The sequence below is a fragment of the Fundulus heteroclitus genome, chromosome 12, assembly GCF_011125445.2.
Source record: "Fundulus heteroclitus isolate FHET01 chromosome 12, MU-UCD_Fhet_4.1, whole genome shotgun sequence".
Classification (NCBI taxonomy): Eukaryota; Metazoa; Chordata; class Actinopteri; order Cyprinodontiformes; family Fundulidae; genus Fundulus; species Fundulus heteroclitus.
This window is the reverse complement of record NC_046372.1, coordinates 17,551,823-17,577,002: the sequence shown is the minus strand read 5'-3', so window position 1 is coordinate 17,577,002 and position 25,180 is coordinate 17,551,823. Positions and strand designations below refer to the sequence as shown.

At 41.1% G+C, this 25,180-nt stretch overlaps 1 protein-coding gene across 1 annotated transcript in view; it reads left to right on the top strand.

Moving 5' to 3' along the window:
• The first annotated feature begins 1,582 nt into the window (after nucleotides 1–1,582).
• The window catches only part of fbxw8 (F-box and WD repeat domain containing 8), a 35,102-nt gene continuing 11,504 nt past the window's right edge, over nucleotides 1,583–25,180 (top strand). The window contains exons 1-7 of the mRNA XM_012849648.3: nucleotides 1,583–2,585; nucleotides 4,025–4,129; nucleotides 5,710–5,874; nucleotides 6,735–6,823; nucleotides 12,879–13,036; nucleotides 14,588–14,784; nucleotides 14,899–15,117. Coding sequence (XP_012705102.3) covers nucleotides 2,127–2,585; nucleotides 4,025–4,129; nucleotides 5,710–5,874; nucleotides 6,735–6,823; nucleotides 12,879–13,036; nucleotides 14,588–14,784; nucleotides 14,899–15,117 — 1,392 coding nt within the window. The 5' untranslated portion in view covers nucleotides 1,583–2,126. The remainder of the gene's footprint in view (nucleotides 2,586–4,024; nucleotides 4,130–5,709; nucleotides 5,875–6,734; nucleotides 6,824–12,878; nucleotides 13,037–14,587; nucleotides 14,785–14,898; nucleotides 15,118–25,180) is intronic.

Genomic DNA, 25,180 nt, shown 5'->3' with positions numbered 1-25,180 from the left:
CATAGGACAGCCCCAACAGGTAGTAAAGCATACACAAATGTGTAAACAGGATCCAAACACTGTAAAAAAAACAACAAGAAAAACACCTATAAAAGCCTCCTTCGTAATTTACACGTTTACAAAGAGAGTTTAGCTTATCTAAAAAAGTACAGTGCATTGTGGAGCTTTAGAACAAGTGTATTTCAGTGCATCTTTAAAGGTTTCCTTTATAATTGCAGCCATATATATATATATATATATATATATATATATATATATATATATATATATATATATATATATATATGCCGTATCTTATCAGTTTTATCCAACTTTCCCTGATGCACTCGCATCGTCGGAGGAGAAAACATTCAAAGGCGTACCGTTAGTAAGCTTTTCCCTTCACTGGTACCAGGGGAGGATTACATCACTGTTTTGTTTTGTAAATGGGATGACAGAATGAGAGAGATGGGGGGGGCAGGACAACTGCCGAGTCTGTCAGTTTTTATCTCCGCGTCCATCCACAGTGGGAGTTCAGTCGGCCTTCAACCCTGGAATACGAAATCTTTAAGGCCATCGATCTGTCCTCTTCAGTCTGTGCGCATCAGTTCTCCAGCAACAGCATCCTCTTCTGCATCTCTTGCTTTGAGTGAAAATGATGTAAGCCCGTTTGCTGTTCCGCATGGGTGATTTTTTTTTTTTAAAGGCACCAACCTGCAGTAAGAGGAACATATTCACTCATCAAAAATGTTCTAATAACATTAGCCCTGCAGAGACAAAGATGTCAGTATAGCCACTAATTAAGCAATCAGCAAATTATCTGTTTATTATATATATATATATATATATATATATATATATATATATATATATATATATATATATATATATATATATACATATATATATACATATATATATACATATAAATAATATAACATATTGTCAACTAGGTGCCTATCAAAACTAATGATTTACAGATCGGATTAGCATGTGTTGTTGAAAATATGCATGAATAACAATTTTGGGACATTTTCCCTTGCATTTCCTTTCACTGCACTGTTGAATAAAATTAATAAAAATTAAACGAGTCGCCGTCTAAAGCGCCGACAGCCTCTAAAAAATAGGTTACATTTTAAAGAATTTAAAAGTTGAAAACGTGCAATCTGTTTAGCGCTGGCGGGGACTCACCTGTTGCGGAAGTCGCCGCCTCGCGCCCTACAGGTGTCGCTTCGTGCCGAGCAGCACGAGCAAGGTGACGTGCACCGCGAGGCACAGAAAGCCTTTGAGGGTGCCGCGCCCGCCGGCCGCCGTCAACACCACCACCGCCGCCCCGCTGCCCAGGCCGGCCGCCGTCTCCTCCTCCTCCTCGGCCGTCCAGCTCTTCTCCAGCTGGTCTCCGATCCTCCGCAGCCGCGCCGCGAGCAGCCGCGCCACGGAGCAAGCCGAGGAGCGTCGGCGCGACGCGCTGCAGCTGGAGTCTCCCGGCCGCAGCAGAGGCTGGTTTATCGGCAGCCAGCACATCTTCTCCGACTGAGCGGCCGCGCCGTCCCCCTCGACTCTTTAAATCTGGGAAGGATACGCGAACCCTCCTCTTGCTCCCTCATCGAACCTTAGCTGTGTTTGCGCCCCCCCCCCCTCCCTCCAAACCTCTCACTGCTGTATTATTCATTATGTCACATGGTTTTTAAGGGTTTACATCATCATCTTCTCCCAAAAGAAAGATGCAGTGCTGCTCAACACTCTGTTTGGATTCATCTTTTGTTTAAGGAGACCGGACATTGTGTTCTTTTATGTGAGCGTAGAAAAAAAAAATAAAAAATCACAATTTCAATTCATCTCAGATACACAGAACAAATGCTTACGCCAATATTATTAACACATTTAAACTCTTCACTGAGGAATGAAACGAGCATTAAAAATAAAAATAAAATCGAGGACCCTAAGAGCTGGCGGAACCAATGTAGAGCTTCTTTGTCCCTCTTCGGGCTGTTTATAGAGCAGGGCGAGCTTGTTTTTGTCGGTGCCGGAGGACTGCTTCGATCTGCTGCTCAAACTGTGCACTATTACGTCCAATTGAATATACTGTTCTGCAAAAAAAATTAAAAATATATATATGTACTATTTTATGCTTTACCAACGATGACATGGCAGCGAACGAGCTTGTTGCCTTCAGGGAACGCTGGAAAAACGAGTTAAATAGCAGAAAAGACGAGAATCCGCCGGTCTGCGCTCCTTCCTCCTCTTCCTTCAGGGATGATGCCGATCAGCTGGGACAGAAAGACTTAAACAAACATTCTGGCGTTTTAAAACAAGAGGAACCGAGCTGCACCGAGGACGAGGGGAGGTTTGGCGGTGGAAGCGCCGCGGCAGAGGCAGAAGACCGGCCTCAGTATGTCTCCATTGCGCACAGTCTGTTGGACGGGAGGACCAGTCCCCTGCTGGACAGGATCCGGCAGGAGAGAACGAAGAGAAAGAGGCAATATCATGACATGACCAGCATGTGCAGCGCGTCCCTGCAGCAGCAGCAGCAGCAGCAGCTTGGCCAGCCTCAGAGGAAGGGGAAAAAGGAAGAGGAGCTTGTGGATCAACTCATTCAGGATCTGGTATGATGAGAAGAGGTGCTGCTTGAACAGAAGTTCAGTGTGATGGGGGGAAAAGCGGGGTTTCCCTTACAGTGTTCTTCTGTTTTTGATTGAAATGTTTTCAGATAATCAAAAAATAAATAGCGCACGTTTTTATTCATTAAGGTAGAAAGAAGCCATCCAACCATACCTGGCCTCACGTGAAAAAATAATTAATAATAATAATACACAAAACTTTTTTGGACACTCACTTTTTTTTTGTTTTTCAAAAAAAAAAAAAAAAACACAAAAGAATTTGTGTCTCGTCATCTTAATTGTCCAAAATCAGTCTGACTGAAGAGTTTTGAAGCATGAAGGTCCTGCCACCGCCTTCCCATCAGTCCAGAATTTGACTAGGCCACTCTGAAGCCCTCATTCTTAGGCATTTAGAGGAGGACTTGCTGGTGTAATCTGGATCACTGTCCTGCTGCGTGACCCAAGTGCTCCTGAGCTTCAGGTCATGACCTGATGGCAATACGTTCTCCTTTTAGGGTTTTCTGTCGGAGAGATTTCGGCCCTCCTGTCCTTTGTTTCTCACCTGTTCTTGGAGCTGTGCATGATGTGTGGCTTTTTTTTTGGGATCTAGTTGCCTACTTCATGTTGGTAATCACGGTTCTGTTAATTGGCTTTGTTAATTCTACATGTCAGACAGTAACCAGGTCTCGGTGTAGCTAGTGAAGAATAACACACCAAAAAAGTAGTTATCCAGGTAATTTGTGTATTAAGAAGCGGGCAATTATATACATTTTTTTTCACCTTGGGCTAGGTTGGTTTGGAATTGTGTTTTTTTTTGTTTATTTTTTTTTACTCTGGTTGTCTTTCATATAAAAGTGTGTTTAATGATCTGAAATCAATGGAGGGAAGCAAATGCATAAGAATCTGTAGGGAAGCCAGAGGATCTGGTGCACACGTGTCAAACTCAAGGCCCGCGGGCCGATTCTGGCCCGTCAAGGTAATTTATCCGGCCCCCAAGATCCAAAAAAAAAGGCATATCATGTCAAAAAGTACAAGTATATTCCTTTTAAGTGGCTAAAACTGTGTCTCCTGTTGCGAATGTTGATTTTTTTTTTTTAACTGTGTAGTAACACCATTCTGCCACTAGATGTCAGTTTTCCCACAATAGATTAGAACAACCAAGAAATGTTCAAAAAGAGAAAAAGTGATGCAGTTTAACGTGTAACTTCCCTCTATATTGACTTTTTTTTTGTAGATAAACTGGGCATAAGGTGCTACTTTTATGTTACTGTGCCTTTTTGTATAGTTCTATATGCACTGAAATGATATTCTGAAATCAAAAGTATCATCTATATAGAGGAAACCGGCCCTTTTTAATGACTTCATGATGGCAAAGTGGCCCAATGTAGAAATGAGTTTGACACCCCGGATCTAGTGTGTTGTGCAATAATCGGTTTTCTTTGCAGAATGAAGTCAACGACATTCCCTTCTTTGACATCGAGTTGCCCTACGAATTAGCCTTGAAGATATTCCAGTATCTCAACTGTGCAGAACTTGGCCGCTGTGCCCAGGTAAGCTGCTCATTAAAAAAAAAAAAAAAAAAAAAAAACATGCATACAGATCACTGATTTAACTCCTGCTGTAGGAGTTGTTGTTTATATAGTCAGCTATTGTCATGAAACAACCTAAACTGGGGTGGTACGGCCTGTCTCTCAAAAAATATTGGATTCCTTAGGGTTGCTTTCCTTTAGCTGATATTACACAATTTTGTGCTGCTAAGAAGAAGCTCAGAGGGGGCGGGGCCTTTTTCTATTATTGGTCCTCGGTTACCGCATTCGCCGTATTGCTCTGCTTGATTTATATACGCAAGAAACTTTATTAGAATTTATGCTGGGATTATTTCATGTTAAATGGACGCTGAAAGGGGAAGGTAGAAGAATGAAAAAACAGAGAGAAACAGATGAGACAAAATGCTAAAAGAGAGAAAAGGTGAAAGAGAAAGGAGAGAGCAATACAACATCCTCTGAGTCTGCTTCTTCACCTGCAGGAAGAGATATAAAAATAACAAAACCAGCCCATAAAGTATTACAGGTACAAACAACAAACACCTTGATACCATCACTGAAGAATATACAGTATGATTTAACACAAAATGTATAAAAGTTTATTTTTGCTTTGTAATAGATGTGTTTTAGTGTGTAGCTACGTACAGCACTTTATTTCAGCTGTTGGCTGTTTTTAAACGCTTTATAAATAAAGGTATGGTATGCTTAGGGTTCTTGTTTTAAAAATAAAGAATAGCCATGAAAGTTCAGTACAGCTGAATACCGATAAAATACTAGTATGAAAATACTAGTAGAGTATATAACAGTTGAAGTTAAACCCCTCAGATCTTCAGAGAGCTGCTCACTCAGTGCTCCCAGGACCAGAAATAAGACGGAGAGGCAGAATTTGGTTTCTATGCTCCTCAGCTGTGGAACAAACTGTCTGAAAATGAACTGAAAAATGTGTTTCTTTTATGCAATACTTAAAAAGTTTTCTGCTAAAAGACCATTACGATGTCCCATCATAGAGTTCTTGTAGTCCTTTTAATGAGATGCGACGTGGCCATGTGGTGTTTTTTTTTTTTTTTGTGTCTTTATTGCCCATAGAGCAGCAAGCTGCCCCCACCTGTTGCTGCCCACTACAAGTCGGCTAGCCGGGGGAAAAAAGCAGGACCCAAAGTTTCTCCTCTAGACTGATATGTTCAGACTAGTCATACCGTCTTTCATGAACTTCATATTTTCTTACTAATTAAATTAAAACAGAAGATCAAGGGTAACTTTTAGGGACTTATAAATCTTGCCATATTAATGAATATCCAAGAATAACTTTTGCTTTATTGTTTCTTTGTGCAGCGAGCCTAATTTGGCATTTAGGCGCTTTAATTACTGTTACCATATTTATTCTGTATTGCTTCGGGCAGCAGGCGGCTCACGACTTTTATCTGGTGCATGATCGTAAATTACATTTTGAGTGGCAGATCCACAGCACTTGTGGCGCAGCGAGACCGTTTGGCAGGCGGCCGGGCTCGTTAAGGAGGAAATGAGTGATGCAAGCTCCTAATGTATGCTGACTCAAACCACCGTCGCGTTGTCCAATCCCCTCCCAGGTGAGCAGGGCATGGAGAGTCCTCGCGGAGGATGGCGTGCTGTGGTTCAGGTTGTGCCAGAGGGAGGGCTACCACCAGGATGCCAGCGTGTCCAGCTCCCCCTGTTGGAAGGGCACCCTGCGGGACTGCCGGAGCTCGGCCAGAACCGTCCGCTCCAACTGGAAGGTGGGCTGGAGCTGTCCCACTTCACTGAAACAGGAACCTTTTTTTTTTTTTTTTTTTTTTTAAATCAAATTACTAAAACCGAGCGGCGATGATTGCATGACGTCTTCCTATTAAAATAACACAATGACATTAGTGTGTGATTAACAGCAGATCCCGATCTCTGCAGTGTTTTTTTTTTCTTTTTTAATCTCTTTAATGATGACAATAGTTTTTAGAGGTAATTTGGACTGTTCTCATTTGGTTTTCTGATGGGGAAAGAAAGTCTCCATGTTCAGTTTCTTGCATCTTCTTTACATTTTGTGACATTGCAAAAACCTCAGTGATTTATTTGGATTTTATGCGACGGAGCAACACAAAATGATGTGTAACCGCGTCGTGAAAGGAAATATGATGCGCGCCCAGATCTAGACCCAATATAGGGAATCTGTGGCTTTTAAACCTGAAGTTCATAGACGCTTTGATATCGAATCTAACCGCACTTGAGCTATTTTGCAAAGAGGAATGGGCAGAAATGTCAGTCTCTAGATGTGCAAAGCTGGTAGCTTATACCCCAAAAGACTTGCAGTAATTGCAGTCAAAAGGTGGCTGTGCACAATATTGCCTTAAGGGGCAGAATGCAATTTCCCATCACGCATTTCACTTTTTTTTCTTCTTTTTTTTTTTTTAGTAAAAAAAAATTTCCTTTCAATTGTCACTTGTGTGTAAGTCTGTTGCATAACATTTCCATACAGCTCATTCAAGTTTGTGTTTACTATGTGAGAAAAAAAGCCCTAAGGGTATGCAAACTTTCTCAAAGCACTGTGAATAGCGCTATAATTCTTCTAGTTTCTAGTTTTAACTCAGCATCTCCACCTGTTCAGAATCGAGTGGGATCCGTCAGCCAGCTGCAGTTCGAGTTGGGGAAGATTCTGTGTGACGTCAGCTCGTGTGACGTCTTCGTGTTGGCCGGGTGAGTTTCAAGGGCGAGCGGCTCGCGTCCGACGGCCCCTTTTGTTTCAGCAGTCTCCACTTGTTCTCATTTCATCTGCATTGATTTCTCTGTCGCACTAAATAAAACTTGCTCATAGATTTTTTTTTTTTTAGTGTGATTTAAAGCAGAGGGATTAGACAAAGACGCTACATGTGCCCGTCCAAACCACTGCCAAGATGTTGCGTTTCCACTGATGAACTGATAAATCAGGGGATGAAGTGTCTGCTTCTTCTCATTGCTGAAAACATTGTTTCGTGCTGTACGACAAAATCACGCTGCTAGAATGCTGATGAGGACACGGCCAGCTACACGACGTTTTAGATGAAATAAAGTAGTTATAGCTGATTTCAGGTTCTCGTGAGCCAAGTTATTGAAGTGTCCTATGTGTTTTATAAGAATCTACAGACTATATGGTAGTATAAAACTATTTAGTCTTTTTTTGCCCATATTCATTTTATTCATCTTAAGCATTGATTCACAACAAATGTTATAAAATAAAATAAAAACAACAACCGCAAAAACAGTCAATTTGATCAAGTCATTCTGATTCCAAGTAATTTATACAGATTCCTGGATTTCTAACAATCCAGTTTGTTCAGTTTATTATTCAAATTTGGTAAATAAGTTTTCTATCTAAGGAATCTCAGCAGATTGCGAGTCATGGACTTGCAGCTTTCGCTCCTCCTGGATGAGCATGTCTGCCTGTTTTTACATACGAAGGGCTGGACGATATAGAAAAAAAGCATATGGAGAAGTCAAGTTTCCGGCTGTGAGACCAGTAACAAACATTAAACTGTATCTGGAGAAAACATCAAAATACATCAACATGGGTTTTTAGTCTTGATTTAGAGGAACTCAGTGTTTTGGCTGATTTACAGAATCAGCCAAAACTTTAAAATCAGAAGTATTTTAAAGTCTATTCTCTGAGATACAGGGAGCCAGTGTAAGGACTTTAGGACTGGGGTGATGTTCTCTACTTTCTTAGTCTTAGTGAGGACGCGGGCAGCAGCGTTCTGGATCAGCTGCAGCTGTCTGATCCACTTTTTAGGCAGACCTGTGAAAACACCGTTGTAGTAATCAATTCTACTAAAGATAAACACATAGACAAGTTTTTCCAGATCCTGATGAGACATTGGTCCTTTAATCCTGGAAATGTTCTGCAGGTGATAGAAAGTAATTGTAATTGTCTGTATGTGTCTTTGAAGGTTCAGGTCTGAGTCCATCACTACACCCAGATTTTGGGCCTGATCACTACTTTGTAGTTGTAATAACTGAAGCTGTGTCCATATTCTAATTTGTTCATCTTTAGGTCCAAAGATAATAACTTTAGTTTTGTTTCTGTTCAGCTGGAGAAAGTTTTGGCACAGCCATGCTTTGATTTGTTCTAAGCATCCGTTCAGTGCACGGATGAAATAGAAACCATATTGATCGATAGCCAGAATTCAAAAATTTCAAACCAGACCCAATTTTAGATGAACACACAAACACTGAATTCAAACTCAACCCTTAATCAACCAACTTTTTTACTAAAACTGCAAGTAAAAAAAACAAAAAAAACAAAGTACGTGTGCTCTCTGAACTCTTTGAAGGGGGCGGAGCTTTGGGCCAGAGCTTTCCTTGTTCTGCGTTTGTGATTGGTTGGCAGGATGTAATGACTGTAATATTAACCTTTTATGATAGGCTAGAATGCAAAAGGAAGGAAAACTGTTCTATTGAACTTTTTACACACCCTTTTTTTTTTACTATCGCACTTCACGTCTATCAATCGATATATACTGTTATTGAATTATCATAATAACAACATAATGGCCTGTGAAAAACATGGAGTAGCCCCTATAAGGGTTCAATCAGTTTGTAATTGAAGGTCAGAATTTCTATATTTCCAGTTGAAAAATGGCTAAAGAGTAAGTTACCACTTTGAGTAAAGTGGAAACAGTTACACCATTCAGGCAAAACAATATGACCACCGAATTACACAGATCGTCTTTTCAGCACATTTTCTATTAGCAGAGGGGATATATTAGGATGCTACTGAATATTTTGTCTTGATGTGTTTATAAGCAGAAAAAATGGACAAAAGCGAGAATTTGAGCAAGTATGACAAGTTGTTATGACCAGGCAACCGGGTCAGAACAGTTTCAAATACTGCAGCTTGTGCGGGCTGTCCTTAGTCTGCATTGGTCAGTTTCTGTCAAAAGTGGAACGAAGGGGGAACAGTGGGGAACCGACAGCAGGGTCACGAGCACTCAAGGCTCAGCGACGCTCATGGGGAGCGACAGGCTGGTCCGACTGAACAGACAAGCTACTGCAGCTCACATTAATGAAGAAGTTAATGCTGGTTCTGAGTAGAGCTGCACATTTAATCGCATTTGCAATATAATCACAATTTTAAATAACAAAGTTTCCAAATTGCAGAGGTTTTTTTTTTTTTTTTTTTTTTTTTTTTTTCTCCAGTGTCCTGTCTAGGTCTAGGTCTGCAATTTCCAAATTGCAGTGGTCTGCAATTTTGGGCTGTGTAACAACTATTGGATCAGACGCGTCTGGTAGGTGTCAGTAATATGTTTAAAGTGGGTTTTCCTCCACATGGAAGGGAAGAGAGTTGCAGCAGTGAGATAATCTAATTCTATTACTTGTTTTAGAGTTTATATAATCTTACTGTTTTTACCAGAAGCTTCCAGGTGTCTCTCCATAGCATTAAGTACCGGTCAAATTGTTTAATACATACTGTTGTTGGTTGCACTTTACGTTCAGTAAGTATTGACATCCAACTCAACAAGCTATTCTCTTGACTAATGATATTCTGATTAATAAAAACAATTAAATGTCTTGTTTTAAATAGTCCTTGTTTACAAACATCTTTATCTACAGGCCATTTTTGTTGCATGTGGTTAATGCAGAGAAAAGTCAAAATTAAATCACAGTTCTGGTTGAAATATAGAGATACACCGATCCAGTTTTTTCCAATCCGATACGGTACCTGGGCTAAGCGTATCAGCCGATACCCGATACCAATCCGATACTACTGTTCGATGAATAAACCGTGTACCGTGCCATGTGAGTGAAGTTATCAGGCTTGAAATAAACGTTGTTAAAAAGGTTCTGCATGTTCTTTAGCATAGTGCTTTTTGAGGTGCTTATTTAAGTTTGTGGTGTTGAATTTACCAACCTTATCACCTCCATCGCAACTTGTTGCCCTCAGACTTGTTGGCATATCAAGTTTGAAATGTTTCCAAATAGCAGACGTGGCTCAGTCCCGCACTTGCTCCATGTTGCTATGTGTTTGCTCATCGCTAGCTGCTGTGCGTGCTCTGCGTAACCTCCGTTGCAAACATTGAAGTGACTAGATTGCCGTAACTGTATTGCTGTTTATGATATTAGTAAGAAGAAAAAAATGACTGGATCGGAATGCTGGATCTGCAACAATCATCCGATATCCGATCCTGCTAATTAGTCAATATCGGAGCCGATATCTGATCCGGGTATCGGATCGACGCATCTCTATTGAAATAAATCACAATTTTGACTTTTGGCAAACTCGTACAGCCCTAGTTCTGAGCGAAACTGTCAGAAAACACATTGCATCACACTTTCCTTTGCTTATGCGTATCAGCAGAGCAGTCAGTGGCCAAGCTGAGTCTTAAAAGCACCAACAACGGGCACAAGAGCATCACACCTGGACTGCGAAGCAATGGAAGAACATGTCCTAGTCTGTTGAATTGTGTTATCTTTTATTTCACATGGATAATATTGCCTGATTGATGCATTTACACAGGCTCTTCAAAAGCTTTCTTAGGACATGATTTGAGAATCAAACATCAGTTTTAATGACTTCAGCCACAGCTTAGAGCCAGAGATCAGTCATCAGAGGGTGCCTTATGTGAACAAAATGACAGCAGGAACAAAAAAATGTTTACTTAGACGGAGAAAGTTCTGATCAGAAATAATTAGTTGTGCTTTCAGTTTTTAACTAATGCATAGCTACTGCAGATAATCAAATTATTGCTATTTAAAGAATTTCCTTCTAAATAACACAACTAACAACTGCAGTTATTGAGGAAGGAGGACATGAATTGCTGCTTAATCAGCTAAACCTGCCCTGAACTAGCTGGTATGAGACAGTGATAAATTGTGAGGGACCTCAAGGGCTCAATAGGAGGCCCTTAAGGAGATCTGCGGTGTCTCCTGGGAAAAATGCTACTAGATTCCCATTAGTCCTCTTGGATCCCTCGTGAGAAGACATCTTGTTTATATGGTTTTAAATGAGCTGATGTGTGGCACACAGTACCTAAACACAGAGGCCCTTTAATAAGTTGCCTGATACGGTAGGAACTCACTGGTAAATACGTGGTTTTATGCGTGCGCTGTAAGCATATTCATAACGTCTCTGCACTCCTCATTAATGGGATTTGAAGAGTAATCCAGTTAAGTGAAACTATTTGAAATTGCCTAGAAAAGAATCGACGGCAGCTAAGAGCAGTCGCGATTGATCTGATGGGTGACAGAAAATGGGTGGAAACGGGAGCTTGCATTTAAAAAAAAAAAAAAAAAAAAAAAAAAAAGCAACAGGAGAAGCAGGAGCCATTAACCCAGCACTCAGATCTGCTGAGGCCCGCACAAAGTCTGAGCAACAACTTCTCCCCATCATAAAAGTTGGTTGGGAGAGATCCAGCTTCCCCATCATGCCGATAGCTGGCATTTTGATGATGCACCAATTAAGGGGAAAGTGTGCACTTCTGATGCTGCCAAACCCTGCAAATCCACCCACACGCGCTCACATATACGCTCTGTGTCAAACTGGCTGTTGCTGCGCGACACATTGCGGCTCTGAGGCGCTTTAGACCTTATTGTATCTGTGAAGGTGGCAGCATGCGCGTCTCTCGCAGAGCGAGCTAATCAGCCGGGGCGAAGAGACGGGAGAGGAAGGGTGCGGAGTTCAGAACAGAGGGCTGCTCTGCTCCGTTTGGTAGCAGAGCAGAAAAGACAGGTGTGCAGATGGTTGCGGCTTCACATGTCCTAAAAAAAGTCATCAAAGGATCACACACTGTTATCAAGTCCATATTAAAAGAATATGTTTTTTTATTGTATAACAATGCTCTAAATCTATAGACCAGGGGTGTCGAACTCATTTTGGTTTAGGGGCCGCATTCAGCTTAATCTGATCTCAAGAGGGCCACACGAGTAAACTCACTGCAAGATTAAATAGAACTAATAAAAGTGGACTTGTTGTTGATTTCTATATTAAATGAATTTCACTTTTACACAATATATTATGAATAACCTCAGCGTTTTTAAGAAAAGTATGTGCAATTTCAACAATACTTTTACTCAGTTAAACATTTACTTGTGCATTATGCATAAGAACTGATCACAGTAATTATACAATGTTGAAAAACATTTATTCACATTTTTTGGAACTTAAAAACACTGTCCTGGATGACAAAATACATCAAACAGATAAAAATTAAGAAATGGTTTAAAATCAATTTTCCACATCTGAAGCTCAGTGCTACCATCTGCTGATTAAAACACAGCGCCCCTCGTGGACAATACAGGAACTGCAGATTTTCAATTAAACGAAGTACCGTACATGGTTTTTTTTTTTCAATAATTGTTTTATCATTCTCTTCCTTTTATCTCCTCTTTCTTTCACCTTTTCTTTTTTTCTTGTTGCTCTTCCTTTCCTCTCCTACTTTCCCATTGTAGTGTCCATATCATTTAAGATATTCCCCACATGAATCATAATAAAACTATTCACATTCATAAATCAAGCGGAGCACTGTGGCAAAAGCAGTACTGCTCCACTTGTGAAAGTCAAATCTGATGAACTCTTTTTGGCATTAAGACAACAATTCTTATTGCCACATTGCCAGACAGGACACTGTCTAGCAAACACTGGCAACACTGGCTAAAAAAACAAAACAAACAAACAAAAAAAACCCCACGGGCCGTATGTTTGGCACCTCTGCTATAGACCCCCACACAACAAGGGCATTTAAACTGCATCAGCTAATTCTGCTGCCGTGTTATATTTAAGGTACACATCTGGTGATGTAAGACTATGGAATACGTTGCACTGGGACTCAACAGCCTCGTACCTGAAGACCAACAGTCTGTCTGCGAACACACACCCCAGACCACACGTTAGCCACGTCCAGATCAACAGCACAGTGGCCGCTGCTTCATATGAGGATGGTAAGTGGGTGTTTGTTTAAAGGTGGGCAAAATGTTCGTGTTCTCTTTGTTGTTTTTTTCCCCCCTTGCCATGTCCAGCTTCATGGCGAGCAGAACGGTGCTCTGGCCGCTGTACTTATGTCAAACTTATTTGCTTTACCAAGGGAAGCTTTATTACACCTATAAATCCTCCCTTGACGCCCGACCCTTGATGATTTACTTTATTGCAGTTAAGATGTTGGTAATAAACTGAAGCCAAACATGACAGGGGAAGAGGAGTAACAAGGACAGAGTAAGAGAACGAGAGAAAGGGCAGAAGCACAAAGAAGACACAAAAATTACAGAACCCGACAACCAGCTGCTCCAAAAAAACAAATAAACACAATCCTCTTATAGCCACCATAGGAAAATGAAGAAACCTCCAGTCCCACAGAGCACAGAGGCTAGTCAGCCCACCACAGGGACTCCAGACATCCACCCAAAAGGCAGCACAGGGTCTGCGTTTGTGATTGGTTGGGAGGATGTAATGACCGTAGTATTAACCTACATGATAGACCAGAATGAAAACAAAGGAAAACTGTTATTATATTTAACTTTTTATAAACTTTTTTTAATTTTTTTATTTGTCAGAGTGAAGGTTTTACCATTCCTCTTTGCACCATCTCTCTAGATCAGTTGGGATCCAAATTCTGGGCATGCTGGTCAAATTTGTCAGGTGGAAAGACTTGGGTGAATGGGTTCACTGTCACGAGGGTCTTCTCTTGAGTTAGTCATTGTTTGCTTGTGGTCCTAGTTACCATGAAATCAAAGTTAAAGCAAAAACACGGTTAAAATTAGACAAATACTATGTGTTGAACCTTTGATGATCTATTTAAAGAATATGTTAACGTGTTTGCATTCTCTGCATAGACGGTCTCAAAGTCCTGTTTGGAATTTTTCACAAGTTCTTTGAAATTGTGCTGCTTCGAAGGAACATTCATTTATTTTAAGTTTTTTATTTTTTTACACGTCCAGAGGTGCCAATAAATGTAATGGGTGCTGTATGATATATTCAATAGAATTTTATTTATATAGCGCCAGTTCATAAAACGTGTTCATCTCAAGGCACTTTCCAAAGTTTATACAGATTGGTCAAAAAAAAAAAAAATCCTCTCTAAGGAAACCCAGTAGATTGCATCAAGTCTCTCCAAGCAGCATTCACTCCTCCTGAAAGAGTGTAGAGACACAGTGGACAGTCGTCTGCATTGTTGATGGCTTTGCAGCAATCCCTCATACTGAGCATGCATGAAGCAACAGTGGGAAGAAAAACTCCCCTTTAACGGGAGTGAAAAACCTCCAGCAGAACCAGAACCAGGCTCAGTATGAACGATCATCTGCCTCGACTGACTGGGGGTTAGAGAAGACAGAGCAGAGACACAACAAGAGAGACAAAAAAAGCACAGAAGCACACATTAGTATATTGTCTTTGTCTGCTAGTTTTGTTGTTGCTGATAATTGGAAAGTGTTGTTTGAATTGTGAGTCGCCGAGAATAAGCTCTGAATCCAAAGTCTTAGCTTGTGTTTCTGGTACAGGCTGTGTAGACCTGTGGAGTACAGAAACAGGCGGGGAGCCCATCCACCATTACCAGACTTCCGGGAGGATCCAGGCTTTGGCTCTGAGTCCGGACAGTCCCGTTCTGGTCTCGGCCACAGGATCAAACGTTCGGCTCGACTGCACCAGCCACTGCGGATACTGGAGGACTGTCTGCGAGACGCAGCTGCCCAAAACGGTGAGTGGGACGCGTCGTCTCACTAGCAGAAAATATTTGAACCCAACCCTTTGATGGGGTTCCACAGATGCCCAATCGGTATTGTGAATTGTAGCCTTATCTGTTATGTGACAGGTAGAGAGCCTGACTCTGATACCCAGCCGGGCAGATCAGTCCCCGCTGGTGGTTTTAGCAGCTGGAGACGACGTCTACTTGTTGAACCCTCAGGAGGAGCAGCCGAGGACTCTGCACTCCGTTTATGGTCATCCTGTAACCTGCCTGGATGCCTCCGACGCCCTCGCCGCCTTCGGGGTGAAGCGCGCGGGCTGGGCCATGCACGATGGAGGCAACAAGGTGGGTTCAGTTTCATGCTGCAGTTTCTGCTCTCTGATAAAAGGCTAATCTTAGAAGAGCACCTCTTAATTTCTGGTAGAAATGATTGTTGGTCATTCATGTGAATCAAAGAGTGGTGAATAGGCTTCGGTTATCAGCTTTCAGCACAACTCAAGGGTGTCATTTTCTTCCTACTATCCTGACTTTCAACACGGTCTTTGGCCTATTCGATCATTTTTTGCTTGGTACTGCTATAGTTTTCTTTACTGAACTCATTTTGCATCTGCAAACAGCATTGTTATGATAATAATGATAATAACAATAGTTTGTTATGCAAGTCTAAGTCCAGGTTGGCTGTTTTGTCAGTGCAGCCTTTTCAAATGTAATGCTTCAATACAAATATGATTTCTTTATTGTCCATACATGTGGAAATTTGTCTTTGGTTTTCGCCCAACAATGGCATCCAAGACTCAAACCCAATCTGTGGTCATCACACATTTTTTCAGACGTTCTAGATAAAGAAAAAATCATAATACAGATAAAAATATCTGAGCAATATAAAAAAAAAAACATTACAGGTTAAATTATTTACCGCCACAACACGTATGTTTTCAGGTTACCATTGTCTCACTCTCATATATATTTGTAAAAACAACAAATGCAAAAGAAGTAAAAAAAAAAAGAACACACAACCTACAGTGCAACAACATAAAACAAGATTCAGGATAAAACCCAAGATACAAGTATAAAATACCAGAACATTAAGACCCATGTCAGGTTAAAGTGATGTTAAAGTGGCTAACATTACCTCTGAGGTCAGGTTGTGTGTGTTTACATGAGCAAAAAGGGTGGAAGGCCAATGTCTGGATGTGCAAGGGGCATTTCTGACAGCCTGGGGCAGTGGTCCCCAATCCTATTCCTCAAGGCCAGTGTCCTGCAACTCTTATTTGTTACTCTGCTTCAACACACCTGAGTCAAATAATGAGGTCATTAGGAGGACTCTGGAGAACTTGACAGCCCACTGGGGAAGTAAGTCAGGTGTGTTGGATCAGGGACACATGTAAAACCTGCAGGGACACCGGCCCTCGAGGACCAGGATTGGGGACCACTGGCCTGGGGGATAAAGCTAACCTTCGATCTGCTGGTCCTGGTCTGTTTCTATATAAAGAACCTGTGAAGAATGCAGTACAGAGGGCTTTCCCTGTCAGGCGGGTGTTTTAAATGTCAGGAAGGAAGGATGAACACCATGACCCATTTTCTCAGCAGTTCTTGCTAAGCGATGGAGATTCTTACAGCAGGACAGGAGCAGCGGCACCACACAGTGATGCAGCTGGTCAGTAGACGGTTCACAGGGTGGGGATTTGGAGACTTTTTGGATTTTATTTGCCAATAACGCAGTGTTATTAGTCGAGGAAAGATCCTCTTTGATTTATAGACCCAAGAGATTGACTGTTCAAAGGCGTGTAAACTATATATATATATATACATTTTTAGCTGTGGGGTTTTTAGCTTGTCATACCAAAATAATACGATGGTACCCTCTGAGACCTTCAAGCTAAAAAAGTCGATTAAGGCCACCCAGTAATCCATGCATCCACAAAGACGTGCAGCGGATTTTCCAGGAGGCGTTCGTGATTTTCAATAATTAGCAATTAAAATTAAAAGAAAAAAAAACACAATCATTGATGCCCCATCAGTGATTTTTTTTTTTTTTTAATAAAAAAACCCTCAAAACTAACCCAAAACACATTAGATTAGCTTTGTTTCAGAAGATCGCTAACAGGTAGCTTATCCTGTTAGTTTTCAGGTAAACCTTATTAAGTTCAACCTTAAAACACAGTGAGAGCACATTAGAAGTGAACGATCCCAAATAGTTTAATCCCAAACTAACTTCCCCTGTTCACCTCTGCCACACCTCATCCTTTGTGTCCCATAGCGGGGACTCCAGTAGCAATGAGTTGTTGCAGGGGCAGCCAGCTGTTTGGGCCGGCGGCGAGAAAGCGGCTGCTCTCGCTCTCATTTGTGCCGGCTGCAGGGCCCCTCTGGTGCGGCCGCACTAGACGCTGCCCTCGTATCGGGCTTATGAAGGTTCCAACAAGCTCAACGAGAGATCACAGAACTGGTTCCTGTGGAGGCTGATTGCTTGCTTGGATGCCTGACTCCGCAGAGAACACACTGTACTTAGCTTTGGTCCCAGTTTGAAGATGTTTGATGTCTCTTCGATGTGAAAAACAGCATGTTTCGGCTCCCCGGTGGGGCCCACCTTCTTTGGAAGGGTCCACGGAAAAGAGTTCGGTTTGATCCAGGGGGACGGTTTTGTAGATGCCAGGAGACGTCCTGCTGTGAGAGCATGGGTTTCAGATTACAATCTGGTATTTGGTATCTGGTATATATATCCCTCATGGCTGAGCCCGTACATCAGGTTCCGCTGCTGCAAAGTCTCCCCAAAGCACGACACTTCCAGCTCTATGCTTCACAGTTACTATCAGGCTATTTTCCTGGAATGCTGTAGCAGCAAGAGGCGGCTGGAGAAAACCGGTTCACATATGAGGTATAACACAGTTCAACAATCTATATTTAAACTTTTTTGACGTTAACAACTGGTGAGCTCATACACTCCCCATATTCTGAGACCTTGGAACACCACATGTGTGAAATAACAGGCTGTTTTGACAAGACCTTAAGTCCTGCAAGGACATTTTAAAGGAAAACCCTAAGATTGCACTTTGATATAGATTATTTTGTGTATTACACACGCCACTACATTATTTAAATGAACTGACAATATAGCATCTGCGTGTTAATGGATGTGATGGAACTGTGTCAAGGTTTCTTTCAGGACTAAATGTGAATGTTGGCAAGCTGGATGAAACGACCTCGAACCGCTGCATCTGAAATTTAGACACTCTGTAAAAAGGAATGTTAGCTGCCTTGATCTCCCTAATTGTAATGAAAGGTTTCCATTAGAGTTAACGAGGCCGCTCATTTTCTCTGCCGGTGCATAATGAGAAAATAAGACGTGGGACAATATAAATTGTCATTTGGTTTGGTTAAGTGGCAATATGCTGGTTATTATTCACAAATGACAGTCCATTGTAGAAAAAGCTGTGGGTACGAAGATTTTAGGCTCATCCTGTTAATATTTTAATTAAATACCTATCTTTTGTGATAAGTGAATTACATGTACGCTCTCTGAAACATAGAGTACACGTTTAATGAGGTAAAAGACAAACTCAGACATTGTTGTGAACTTTTACAAGCAGTGTTTGTTGGTCTAAATGTAAGCTTGGTCTTGTAATGGCATAATCACCATTACCCTGTGTCCCCTTAGATGTGACAGCCATGATCCTGTGGGGGGTTTGTTTATATCTGAAATAACTATCCTAAGTTACTGCAAATCCTCCCTGGACGCTTCTCTTAATTACTACTACCTTTAAGTGTACTTTTATCAAGTGTTGTTTCTCAGCCAGCCTCTGTTTGTTTCTAATAATACTGTGTTTCCAAGGGCCTTGTGCAGCTAATTGACTTTTAAGGCTTTACTTAGTGCAAAGAGCCCTGAGACAAACTGCTCTGTTGGGTGATGTTCCTCTTGGGCCATTTATGCCTTTGAGAATACCTCACCTTTGCTGTTTTAACATAAATTAAAAAGCAGGCAGCCTCATAATATGCTCAGTGAAAATCTTTTTTATTAGTATCTTAAATGGGGGCAATGATAGAATTATAGCTTGGGGGGGGGGACACAACAATGTTAACTTCTGAATGAGTCTGTAAGGGATTTATTTTGGCCAACATTGGCACACTGACATCATACCTTCTTGAAAAGTGCATGTTCTGATTCAGCTGCAGCACTAAAGCACCACATAGTGGACCAAAAGGAGAGTACCACTGATGTCTGGCTATAATAAGACTCTATATTGACTGGAAGAGAGTCTTCTCTACTGCTTTGTTTTTTTTACAGCAACTTGAAAGGTTTATACATTTTATTCAGCTCATGAACAAATAAATGTCCCTGAAAGAATTCCAACATAAATAATTACAGGTTAATAAGGTTTGTAATTGCTATCAACCCCATTTTTTTTTTTTTAATAGCCATCTTTGTCATGATAAGGTTATTGTTTTTGTTTGCTTTGGACTGTTGTTTAGACATCACAAATACATGGTCTTGGTTTCCCAAAATCTATAGTATGTGTCAGAATCAATCAAATAATGACTTTTCTAATAAAGCAAAACAACAAACAAATAGAAGTGAGACTTTTAACTGACAAGTTTAGCAGCGAGCAAGTTCATAATGCATGTAGAAAAGAACTAGTGGTTGCTTGCTCTTGCTTCGGAGAGAATAGTTTTAGTTTATTTGCTCCATGCACTGTGATGTTTATTTCTATATTGATGGAGAGAAGCTTTTTGCCTGACTTCAGTGATGTTTTGACATCACTGAAGTCAGTGCTTCTTGCTTCTTGTGACTCTCAGCCATGTTCAAAGCATATAGTGAGAGCAGCAGAGCTACAATGAACAGCTAACACCGAAGCTAATTGCTAAGTTACCGCTAAGCTAACCAGATACATAAACACTAGAAGTGTGCATACGCAGCCAGCAAGAGGAAACTAACAAGGAACGTTCCCGCACACTGGCATTACGTGAGAGCGTCAGAATTATTGGCATGTGGGACAACCAATAGATAAGGCAATATCCCTGGAACGTGAGGAAAAAAGGGGGGAGAGGGCAGGAACAAAACTCTGATAAAAGGCCTGCCAATCGGTCTGAAGGGCAGGCATTAGTCAGAGTTTTTTCAGGCCTGTAGCTCCCACATGGTAATCATGTTCAAAAACGGGTTTCTGAACATGATTACCACCTATAGCTTTACGTGGCTATGAACATGGCATTGTTATTTATAACTGCTGATCTACTAGGACTGTTACCATGAACAGCTTCTAGCTTTAGAAAGAAGATATCTAGTGAGCAAAAATGGGCATTCTGCTTTGAGATGATAGAAAGCCAACAAAGAGGCATGAGTCCATTTTGCCTTTTATCAATGGTTTAGGCTGGTAGTGGATGTGTAATGGTATGGGGAATGTTGTTGGCCCATCCTGGGGCCCTAAGTACCAATTAACCATTAATTAAACATTGCAAAGTACCTGAATGTTGTTGCTGACCATCTCTCTATGACCATACTGTACCCATTTCAGATGGCTGCTTTCAAACTTGGTCCCTTGAGCATGACGATGTCTTAAGCATAATCCTGTGGCCTCGAGAGTCACCAGATCTCAATCCAGCACGAAACCTTTGAGATGTTGGCAAATGGGAGATTTAATTTTAGAACTGCTGTCGACGCAGAAACTGTGTGATGCTCTGGTGTCAAAATGGATCAAAAACTCAGAGGAATGTTTACGACACTTTGTTGAAGTTATGTCCTGAATTAAGCTGGTTCTGAGGGAAAACAAATGCCAACCATGTACTGGCATTGCATACCTAATAAAGTAATTAAAGTTCTTTTATTTTTCAAACAAAAGTTCGTTCAGTCCGTCTAAAATTCTGTTTTCTTCTCAGATTTGGGTCAAAATTCGGCTATGAATAATGCAAACTCATGAGTGACCTTTTTTTTCTTTTCTTTTTTTCTTTTTAAATTTAATTAACTTGTCTTTCACTCTCGTTCCGCTCCTATCAGCTGTTTCTGACGGCACAGATGACAAAACACAATTTGGCTGCCGCTGTTTTTACTGTCTTCAGAGTGGAAAACATATGCTTCATTAAAACCTGTCAAGATGCACAGGGCTGATATCCGAGGAAATCATCTCACGCTGTTTTTCACACTCAAGAGTGCCACAATTTCATTAACAGCATCTCGACTCAGATGAACTGAATGACATGTGTGTGTTTTGTTAACTTTATTCAGACTCTTTTTTTTTTTTAAATTTGATCAAGTTTTATTGGTAAACCTGCGTTCAGACTGTCAGTCTTGCTGCTCCTCTTGCTTATCTTTGTTGGCTTTGTCCTGGCATGTGTGTACAGTACGTGTTGTGTGGCTGGGGCTTGCCTCCAGATCCTTGTTACTCCTTGCCTTCCTCTTGTCAGTGGACCAACATCACCTGGGCAGCCACCCAGCTCGTGGCTCTGCATTCAACACGAGCTGGCATCGGCGTTGGCAAACAGTCGACCGACCGCAGACGCTCTACCTCGGAGCCCAAGTGCTGTCAGAAATATTGTTGTTTCTTTATGAAGAAGAGACCAAATAAGCAGACTTTTTTTTTTCTCTTCAAAACCTGAATGTACAATAATGATAATAATACAATACAATAGCAGTTTTTATTAAGGAAGATCTTAAAATGCTACAGGATAAAACAATAAAAACTGTATGAAATGCAAAAATAAAAATAAAAACTTATAGATTATTGGGAAAGGGTTTGTTTAAAACAAAGTCGTTTAAGAGCATCAAGTGTCCCTGGAGCTCTCAGGCGGCGTGGAGGGGCAGCTACAGAGAAGGCCCGGAGGGAGCGGATGGATGAGTGGGGTGTGAGGAGCTCCTTTAGGTATTCTGGAGCATTGCCATGAATTCACTGGCGGATGATGAGAGCAGTTTTGTGAAGGATTCTTTAGGTAACGAGGAGCTGGTGAAGTTTATTGAGAAATGGAGTTATGTGTTCCAATCTGCAACCCTTTATTGAGGTTTCTCGCTGCGTGGTCCTGGATGTATTGCAGCTAGTGAATATTCTCGGCAGGAATGGCCGTGAGCATGGCGTTCCAGAGGCCGAGCCTGCAGGAGACTAAAAGTTCAGGTGAGGATGAGAGACGGACGAAGTTTGGAGATATTGTTGAGTTGAAAGAAACCGGTTTTAACCAGATGATTGATGTGATTATCCAATGAGAGCCGAGGGTCCAGTAATGAACCGGATAATTGAGCAAAAAATAATAATAATTTATTGAAATTGAACTGCACTTTACATTTTTCGGTGTCGAAATGTTACAATATAAAAACAAACAACAACAAAAAAAGAGCAAGAACTAAAAGGAGCCAAATCAACACTGCATTTAAACAGTGTCAAAGCTTTTAAAGAGGAAGGTCTTACTACCTCATAGAGCTCTTTGAGTTATTATGGAGTGTCGCTCTGGATGCACTGGTGTTGCTGTGGAGTAAAGAAACCTGGGCAATGGGAAGCAACTAGACAGATTAAAAGACTGGGCTGATGTGTCCATGTTTCCTTTTCTTCATCAGGATCCAGGCTGAACTCATCTGCATGTATTGAAGTTTCTGGATGTGTCTGGATTGAGTTGCCGAAAAAAAGGGGCGTTGGGACTAGTGGAGGTTTGAGAAGATGAAAGTATGAATGTTTGTGGGGGGTTTTTAGCATCGGAAAGGTCTGCAGATGATAGAAGGATGTCTTGCATAGGTGTTTGTGAGTTTCAAATGTTGGATGAGGGTCAAATCCTGTACCAAGATTAGTCCCTGTAGAGAAAACGGGTGTGTGTTGGCCAAGGAAGATTATGGTGGAAAGTAATCACAAATTAATGGAAAAATGTCAATAAGATCAGATCGAAATTCCATCTTTAAATCCCTCCTGTTCATCACTTTCACCTCTGACATGTACATAATAATAACGACAATGGAAATATTTACTACTGCATCCTTTACACTCTGCTCATTGCACCGTTGCCTCAATTTGTCCACTTGTTTCTAGTGTGCTCATTTGTTTTCCATACTGCAGACTGGGTTTGATTTTTATTACTGCGTTATTGTATTATCTTATAACTTAAGCACACAGTGAGCATTACAGTTTGATATTGCATACTTCCTACACACAAAAAATTCAGTTAAAATGAAAGTTCAATTGATTTTAAACAGATTAAAAATCAAAAATATTAGTATATTATAAAGTGAACATACACCCACCTCTTACCAAGATGTATTTCTGTAGTTCTTCTTTTGTTGTAACCCAGTCTGTCAAATAAAAATCACATGACAGCAAAACAGGTTTGCAGACTTCAGGATTCTATTATGGAATAAAATCACAAAATCTCATGTACTTACCAACATTATGTGGGGGAAAAGTTTGTTTTTGATGATATTCTACTCACTTGTGCACCAGTTTGTCTAAAGCCAGGAGGAAGTGTTTACAACTCTCTGTGCTGAGGTTGGTTCTGGTCTCCTACAATGGCTCTGGCTTTCCGCTCCACCGGCGGCTCATATACAGCAGATAGTCAGGTCTGTGGGAGGCCTATTATTTCGCCGGCCACCTCCGCCAACCTGCTCAATTGATAGTCAGGAATGAAATCAGTCTACGGAGTCACAGATTTATGTAAAGTAGCAGTTTTGGCTTTTACACTGCAGCTAGTCTCCAACCAAACTTAAGAGTGATAACTTGTTCAGTAAACTGGGTTTGCTCTTAGCTTTTCCTTTATAATGCTATTATTTAAATACCAAAGTTGTTCGTTTTCTCTGACCTTTTTTTCCTTGCAAAACATCTGAAATGGTGATAATAATATCTTGATGGTCAAAACTTTATAAGGTGCCACTTTAAAGGTGTTAACCTAAGAATATAGAAGCTCCGTAAACAACAAGAGTGAGATGGTAAGTTTTTTTTGTACTTGTCTTTAAGTTTCTGCTTTTTCATTATTCGACCTCTTTCAAGGGCACTCGATAAATATATAAATAGAAGCTTTCTGTGATTCTTTCATCTAAGCATTAATAAGACAAGGTAAAATGTGTAGCTGCTGTCCTGATATAACGTGATATAACAAGCTTTTTTATACTTAGACCAACTCAAAACAAGCCAAACAGCGCCACAGAAATGCTCCTTATGGGTTGATTTTTTTGACCCACACGTCTTTTATATTTGGTGGAGAATCCATTTTTGTTGTTGTTTTCGCAAACGATTTAAGTCTGCTGTGCCCATTAGGATGTGTTGGAGGTACCGAGTAGCGTGAAAGCACAAGCCTGCCATAATTGTGCATCTGGTTCAGTGGGCTAATCTCTGTTTGTCCACATGGTGTCTAAACCAAATGAGGCCCTGAGCCCATATTTGCTCCAGATGTGTGTGTTTGTGGAAGACGGTAATGAAGTGTTGCGTCGCGCGGAAGCGGTGGTTGGGCTTCAGATCTAAACTTCTTTTCTCAGCGTCCTACAAGCGTATCCTTCTGTTCAGCTTCAGATAGGTGTGATTAAGGAAGCCGTTGCTCGATTATTTTATGGAGTCGAAATTATGCACACACCTGGTCCACCGCAGCTTCTAACTTCTCCTTTCTGGTCTATGATAAGAGTAACTGCTGCAGTTAAGCCTAATGAGTTCAGAGATAGTGGCGATGGCAAAGTGGAAAGATTTCTCCGAGGAGCAGCAGCGATTTTATAAATGTCATCTGTTTAAAAGCATGGAAAGTAATCACATTAACATGCCAGTGTAATTTAGAGTTTCTTTTGTCTGCGAGCCTCAATAGCAGAGCTCCAGTGAGAGCATTAGCCTAACCACCACACTGTATCCATGCTTACTAATATTCTTCCTGCTCTTTGAACGGCCCCCAGTACTATCACAAATCAGCCTTTGCCTCTCTCCGTGACAGTTCTTCATTTTAGTGGCTGAGGTGGGGACGTATTTAATAAAATTATCTTCCTAATTATGCTGTGATTCATTGAGAACAGCAGGCTGGACCTTCTTTCTGCGTTCCAGTCTCTCTGCGCTGTCCAAATCCTATCAAGCTGTCATTTCGAAGTCCGGTGTGATTTGGGCTCTGCCCCGGGGTGGGGCACAATTAAAGCTCCGCTTGGCCCGAACACAGGGACACACAAAAACTGCTGGCACCTTTCTGAAGGTTTATAGCCTGTCTCCTTCTATTTTTCTTCTTTAGTTCTCTGCTTTAAATGGTCTTCACCTTTTTTTTTTGCCCTGCTTTCGGTTTCTGTCTTTCCTTTTCCTTCTACCTTTTGGCTCCCTTTCTTTCCATTTTTTTCCGTTCTGTTTTCCTTTTTTTTCACTCAGTTTCATTAGTCAAAGACATTTCTGCCTGGCGGTTAACCCGTTTGTTCTGTCTCGTTTGGATGAGAAAGCAGCAGCTGCTAATTGATCAATTAGGCCAGCACCAGATGACATCATTGCAACTT